Genomic DNA, 8,004 nt, shown 5'->3' on the forward strand with positions numbered 1-8,004 from the left:
CCGGCAGGATCACCTCTCTCCATCTGCTGGCCACGCTTCTTTGGATGCAGCCAGGATTTGATTTGCCTTCTGGGCTGCTACTGCACACTGGTGGCTCATGTCCAGCTTCTCAGTGACTAGTACCCCCAAGTCTTTTTCCAGTGGACTGCTTTCTAATGTGTCCTCTCCCAGCCTGTACTGGTAATGTTGGCTGCCTGTCTCCAGGTGCAGGACCCTGCACTTGGTCTTGTTGAACCTCATGAGGTTCACCTGAGCCCACCTCTCCAGCCTGTCCAAGGCCTTCTGGATGGCCTCCTGTCCCTCTGGCATGTCAGCTGCACCACCCAGCTTAGTATTGTCAACAAACTTGCTGAGGGTGCTCTCAATGCCACTGCCTGTGGCATTTATGAAGATGTTAACACTGGTCCCAGTACGGACCCCTGAAGGACACCACTTGTCATGTTTTCCTGTCTAGACATTGAGCCATGAATACCCTGTTATGCTTTCCCCACTAGAAGAAAAATGTTTCATCCTTACCAATAAAACAGGAAACATATGAGAAAAACTGTTTCTGAAGAAAAAATGCTAGCTACCTTACCTAGACTTGAATTGCCTTTTGCAATAGTGATAGTCTTCTCATAAATGCTTTTGACTGCATCTGGGGCTGCACAACCTCCCTCTAAAGACACCGGACATGTCTTTTCCATTAAAAGCACTTGAGCCTAACACAAAGAAAAATAACATCAGTTCAGAGTATCAAAATAAAAACATGATTGGACATACTGACCTCAACTCATCTTACCTTTCATAAAAGACAGGTTCATAATAAATACGGAGTCCTTATACAGACATTAGAAATGTCAGTCCATCAAAGAACAAACACAAGAGGTTTCTGTTTTCATTCAGGTAATATAGCAAATTTACCACAAAATATGCTTTTATTTTAGGGACATCAGCTACACTTTCAAATCAGAAGGATGAGCCCAAGGGTCTTCAGCCTCACTCACCACAGATGTCTGACAAATTGCCAGTGCTAAAGTAGCAACTGTTTTAAAACATTGCAGCTCTTTTATGAATTTCTTAACAAATCACTGAACAGAAGAAAAAGGAACCTATGTCACAGCGATTGTCATATAAAGGGGCATTATGTTGCACACTGTGGCATCACAGGCCAGCTTGTGAGCTGAACTGTGCAAGCTTGCATGAACACCAGTATGCAAGACTTTCACACCACTCCCCCTGGTTTCCTAGGCCTGGTTTCCAGCTGACACCTCCTCCTCGTGCCCACGCCTCTGCAGAGGTTAACAAGAAACGCCCCCTGGCCTACCCAACAGACACCCTGTGGACCAGCAGTATCTACTGCTGCAAGGTTTGAGCAGACTTCTACACAACCTGTACTGCCAGTCTCTAGGAGATTACTATCTTGGCACCATAGGTTATCTCCTGTTTTGGATAGGTCTAAATCCATAAATTTTTACGTTACCTACTACATTGGAGGGACATTTATAATCAAAGAACCACACACGGCTGTTGGTCAGTATCAATTTCTGTAGGAGTTTCTGTGGTGTAATATGGCCTTTCTGTAGTTTTTTTACAAATATGTGAATAAAAATAAAATCTTTACTTTTCCAGTGGGATCAAGCTGCTTGGTAGTAGCAAGGCTTGTACTTAGTTCAATTTCTGCTGTTGTCTGAGATACAGTCCATGTTGCTGTGTTTTCACTTTCATTTTGGTTGATAGCCGAACCATCCAGAGGAAGATCTTTTTTAGGAAAACCAGCTGCTGTTTCGATGCTATTGCCCACTATGGACTTTTGCTCACTCACTCTCTGACTTAGATCCATGTTGTACAGATTCTTGTCAGATACATGGACATCAGCTGCAGCATTTGAACTTTCCTCTCCAACCGACTGTTAAACAAAAGAGAAAATGAACCATCATCATTCTTTTGTAGTATAACTAAAATGTACGTTTCATGCTAGAATTCTTAAACAGAAACTAGTACCACAGAATTTAAACATATTTGCCATTAGATCATTGTCTTTGGTACATACCTATAGGCTCTTTACTATAAAATTTCCTTGATTTTTCAGACAATTTCTTCTCTTTTAAAATACCAGAAATTAATGAAAATGAGTTACCTCTAAAGGCCAAATTCTAATTTGGTACTCATCAATAACTCTCTACTAACTTCAGAAGACCAAGGTCTTTACTTTCTCAACAGCAAGAAAACAACAATTTCAAGCAGCTCAGACAATAAGCATGTAATCTGATCAGCCATTTAACTGAGTACAAACATATTTAGATACCCCTTTGACAAAAAGAGGGCAAAGTAAAACCTCAGTCAAACCTCAGCAAAAAATGAACATGGAGGTTTTAAAGTGTGACAACGATGAAATACAATGATGCAGTTATAGAAGCTTAGCAGTTAGTACTGACTACAAGTGTATTGATTATGACTGCAGTACTAGGATTAAGTTCTCTACACAAAATTTATTTAAATTTTCAAGATTCCAAGGTCCTGCATTTCAAATATTTTGAGGGATTTCAATAACCACAACCTTCTGAAAAAAAAAATATTCTACAGCCAAGCTTTCAAAATAAGCAATTTTAAACACATGTAGACCACTAGATATTACAAAGACTTATCAAGGACCTAGAGGTTGGAATTAGCGGTTCTGTATCAGTATTAGAGATTTCTCTCTGAAATGCAGTAAATATAGCCACAAGAATGTCTACCTCTATCTGTCTTAGTTATTAGCTGTTAGTCCTATTAATTCTTCTATTCCTTTCCCAAAACGCGGGGAAAACACTTTTCCCAGGATTTTGGTATATTTTCCCATATTTTGTATCAAAGGCCTTAGAATTAGTTTTTCTCCTTCATGAAACACATACATGCATGCTTGCTGTGTCCCCAGGCAATCATCAAAAAAGGCTCACCTGCAAATAAGCGGTTTAAGTAACATCTGAAAGGATAACTGAGCAAAGCCTAAATACAACTTATCTGCATGATGTAATCAATGAAGTAATTTCCTTTTTGAGCATAGAATACCAGGACTACGATCTATTTAAACTGTCTTGTAACATTTGAAAGAGAGATGTACTTTTGCATTTGCTTTGTTTCTATTTCCAAATCAGTGAAAAGAAGATCACACTCAACATTTATTCCATACGCCATATAGACACACCACAGTCGCAGCATGTACCCATTTTATTTTTGTTTGACTTAAAGAAAAGCCAATGCTGTAACTTTTGATGACAAACACAATTTCAGGAATTTGCAACTACAGCAACATGTGGTCTCACTAGAGCATTTGCATACTTTAAGTATTTTTTTTCAGCACCTATTTTAAAAGTGACACCAACGGCATTCAGAAACTGCCAACTGCCCTATGGTCAGAAATTGCTGAAATACATTTGCATTTCTTGCAGCACTGAATAGCAATTTTTTTTACTTCATTCCACTTGCTTCAAAGGTCATCTTCACGAACAGATTTTCTTGCTATGTTTACTTTGTGAATTTCCTTACAACTGCAGAGTATAAAATGTTACTTTATGAGAACTTAATACTCAGTTCATACTGGTGCACAGAGAGGAACACTGAAAAGTCAGGACAGTTAATTTAAAAAAAAATCTGAACTGAAGCCATCTTTAATTCAATGCTAAAAATAACTTAAGACTTTGTAGAGCCTCAATGAGATATATAATGTAAATCCAGCCTCTATCTCATAAAATGCTTCTCAGCATGTAAAATGCATAATCCGTTTAAGTAACAATTACAGAGTTAAACAATGCAATCTGTCCCACTGGCACAGCAGAGATGTGCTCTTCTGTGGATTAGGAGAAACTATTAGAAGACAAATTTAGCTTTCCAAGCCATGCCTCATAAAGGCTGAAGATATTCCAGAAGTGATAAAGGGAGTTACTGCAGCTCAGGTGTGGAGGAAAAAAGCAGCAGCTACTCTGCTCAAGACCACAGACTGGGAACCCTGGAAGAAATCTCTACAATGTTGCTTTCAGAGATGACTGCTACAAGAAATTACTTGGAAGACTTGGGACCAGTGGAATAAATCTATAGATTGACAAGGAAAAAAAAAGCATGAAAAATCATGGATGGAAACAAACACCAACTCATACAAACAACCAAGTCACTATGGGTACGTGACCAGCTAGAAAAAAGATGCTATCTTTGTAATACTCTGAAAGAACTTCTTTTTATCTACCAATTTTAAATAGAAATTATTAGCAACCAGCAAATATATATTTCTTTGAGGTATATAGATTTAATTACAGTATCATTATGAACTTTTCATTCAAGAACACAGTAAACCTATTAGCAAACATTCTAACGATGAAGCATAAAACAAAGCTTAGGATAAAAACTTAGTCTTGCTTTTCATAGCTAAAATATTGTAGAACAATGCAGTTATTTTGTGTTACCACTCTTTAGTATGCTCTGAAGTAGTAACAATTCCAATTTTGTAGCACACTTTTCATCACAGTTTTAACACTACAAACATCTCACCATAATTCATATAACCATACAAAACACAAATTCAGGTTTTCAACCTTCTAGCTGCCCGTCTTCTCAATACAAACACCTGAAAGACACTAGCACTACCTAAAGTAAACTTCACTTTAATCTGATAATGGATAGTGTAGCTCAAATCAGGATGACATAAAACATTTCTAATAATACAGCCTTTCACACTCACAATCAAAATTTGTATTCAGTAAAACCACCCTCCTTTTTACCTTGGGAGTTGACAGTGGAAGAGAGAAACTGTAGTTCAGCTCACCACTACAGGCACTGTCATGCAGAGCTATCATTGAAGCCTGGAAGACGCCACTCTCCAGGGAATACTGAGATTCAAAGGTGCACTCATCCACTAGATCTGCCTCGCCGGAGTCCACCTAACAACAAAAGCAATTCAATCAGCCAGGCTGTCTGTTACCCCCACAGCACATAAGCCCTGAACGCCTGTCCCTCAGTCGCCACGCGCCGACTGACGTTTTCCTTCCTATTTTTTTCTCCTGCCAGATATTATACTGAAGTTATAGTTGCATAGCATAGTAGGAAAAGTATTGTTTCCAGTTGCAATTCATGCGCCTCAATCTTCAGAGTTTGCAAAGAATATCTGAAGCACAGTGAGAGTCTTAGCTGGAATGAGTTGCAGGGCTGAGCCAGGTTTATGCCCAGGTTAACAGAGGTTTGAAGTGACAGCAGAATTTTGCTGTCCTCCCTGGAGTCAGTATTTTGATTTCTTTAGTTGGGCTTGTTTTGTGTGTTTTTTGGTTTGGTTTGGTTTGGTTTTTTTTGTTTTGTTTTTGTTTTTTTTTGGTTGGTTTTTGTTTTTGTTTTTTCCTTTTTAATTTTCTTTTACAAGAATTAGCATGGAAAAAATGAGCTTCACTTAGTGCCACCTGTCAGGAATGTTCCCTCCACCCAACTTCACAGGTTTGGTTGTTTTTAAAAGGGTACAAAAAAAATAATCTTCTCCAGTACAATTATATAAGAAAAATTTATGACATGATTTTTTTATGATTTCCAAAATATTTTACATTTGACAACAAGATTAATATGGATATTCACCTGTCTTACATAAGAAATAAAATTTTTAAAATAGGTCCAGGCATGGACACGTGCAGCATTATTTGCCTTTTTTTTTTTCCTTACAGAAAATGTACTTTTTTCTCAAGACTCATATACTTTCAAATACTAGAACAAAATTAAGCCCTAGAAGAGATACTACACTTTGATTATTACTGTATGTCCCTTGGCAGACCTCAAGAAAACAGTGTATGCTAACAAAAATGATCAGTGAGTTCCGAGTTATGACTATACCACAAAGTTGTATGAAGCAGCCAAGTGCCCCCACCTGCAGAGATGGGACCTAACTTGTTTTTCAGCCTCTGTGGCTACTCTATGAATTTGTTCTGCCAGATTCACAACAGCAATGACGTAATCTACAGTGAGTCAGGACAGCAGTTCCATTTTGAGACATAAATGATCCATTTACTTTCTCAACCCTAAAGACTTAACAGCTAATCCAAACTACTTTGGTGTAACTTAGTCTCACAGTCCATCTTCTGGAAAATGCAGAGTAGTGTTACCAAAGCTGTGCTCTAAAAAAAGGATTGTGAAAAAAACAAGGACAGACCTGTAGAATCTGAATGCAGATTGAAAACTATCTCATGAGTGCACTCCGCAAACACCTCTTCGACTGGGTGATTGCATATTCAGTTTCAGATTTTGCACATTTACAGGTGACACTGTTGACAATTTAACCATATTATTACCTGCCATGGATTTATATTGTTCTTTCACAATTATTTTTTTTTTTTAATAGGAATAACAAATGGAAATCAAATTCTTTAATACTTAAGTTTTAATCTGATCCTTTCAACACATTTTTAATTAGAGGTTATTTACAATATATAACCTGGCTTCTTCATACCTCTTCTCCATGAACAGAATAAGGTAAATACTATTATCTAACTACTGCACCAAGGTAACAAACTGCAGGGAAAAAAAAAACAAAACAAAACAAAACAAAAAAACCACAAAAAAACCCCAAACAAACAAACAAACAAAAAAAAAAAAAAACAAACAAAGAGACACTCATGTTTAAAAACATGTTATTTAAACCAACTTATCATTTGCAAATATGGAAAAATAACAAACATATTGGAATCAGTAATTCAGAGATTTCTGCCTTAGAAGGATCCATTTCAAGGGGTTTTTTTGCTTTTTTTTTTTTGTTTGTTTTTTTCCTAATGAATTACATTCTGTTCTTTAGTAGAGACTGCTTCCCTACCCATGCCCACAGAAAATGAAGGCCACATAACTTCAATATCAGACCCAGCTCAGTACAAATAACCATGAGAACACAATGCATATTATATATACTTATATTCTGTTTTGGAGGGGCTGGGAGGTTTATTAAGAGTCCTACTGCCTCTCATTTTTAATCATTGTCATACTGGTAACTTCTGGGCCATGCAAGGCACTGAATGCTCAGGTAAGCGTCATTGTTTGTACAGGTGAACGCCTTTTGACTTTACGAATCTCATGATCACTGACTGGTGCTGAAGTTTAAAAGATACTACTAGGAGGAAGCACTGGTAACTTTATAAGACAGACAGCATTCCTTGTAAGGCTGGCTTACATGCAAAAAGATAGTTCCAATAACATTCCAAAGTAGAGAAGTGAGGTATTATGATATATATAGACAAAAAGGACTTATTTACAAAATAAGCACATGAACATTTCTCTACACAAGGTGATATTTGTAAAGGCATACTCAGTGCATGCAAGGAGAAGTGGGTAGCTACACACTTTTGAAAATCACAGCAAATTAATTCCCTTTTTTCCAGAAACTAACATATCATAGGCCAGATTCACAGGTCATGCAGACAGCCAAAATGTCCAGAAGCCAGTTTCTACCGTGTAGGGGTGGATGAGCAATGTGGTGACAGTAAACACTAAAAAATAAGCATGAACAGTGACAAAGCAACCCCTTTCATTACAAACTGCAAAGACTTAAGAAATCTTTGGTAAATTGGGCCACTAACCAGAGCCAGCTCAGCATGGAAGAGGGCTGCATCAGCTGGCCCCTCCTCCTCAAGTGAATGGGCAGTGTTGGAAAAGCAATCTTCCTTAGCAGAGACATAGCCCTCCTCTGGTGAAAGCTGCAGAAAGAATGAAGCTCCGAGTTGGATGAGTGGCCAGGACACAGGGCGTGCAGAATTTGTTACATGTAGGGGTTTAGAGGCTGATGAATTCCACACGCAGCAACGAGTTCATTTCAGTCACAGTCACAGTGCTGGGTAGGTAACAAGACATTTTTTTTTTTTTTTTTCAAATGGACCTGAATTGATTCAGCTTCGCATCTCATTTTACTTTCCTAAATAGTGAGAAGGGTCTATCCAGCTACAACACAGAGCCCACAGCTTTGCCTAAACTAATTTGTAATTTCTGCTTGTACTAAACATACAGTAAAACTGCCATTCTAGCTGCCACCAG

The 8,004-nt window shown here is 37.9% G+C and overlaps 1 protein-coding gene across 1 annotated transcript in view; it reads right to left on the minus strand.

The window, feature by feature from the left end:
* Positions 1-8,004, minus strand: part of MPDZ (multiple PDZ domain protein) — an 81,000-nt gene that overhangs the window by 44,064 nt on the left and 28,932 nt on the right. Inside the window, exons 17-20 of the mRNA XM_008944874.1 lie at positions 7,554-7,670; positions 4,734-4,892; positions 1,604-1,888; positions 578-701 (exon numbers count right to left, since the gene is read on the minus strand). Coding sequence (XP_008943122.1) covers positions 578-701; positions 1,604-1,888; positions 4,734-4,892; positions 7,554-7,670 — 685 coding nt within the window. The remainder of the gene's footprint in view (positions 1-577; positions 702-1,603; positions 1,889-4,733; positions 4,893-7,553; positions 7,671-8,004) is intronic.

The sequence above is a fragment of the Merops nubicus genome, unplaced genomic scaffold, assembly GCF_000691845.1.
Source record: "Merops nubicus isolate BGI_N331 unplaced genomic scaffold, ASM69184v1 scaffold22797, whole genome shotgun sequence".
NCBI lineage: Eukaryota > Metazoa > Chordata > Aves > Coraciiformes > Meropidae > Merops > Merops nubicus.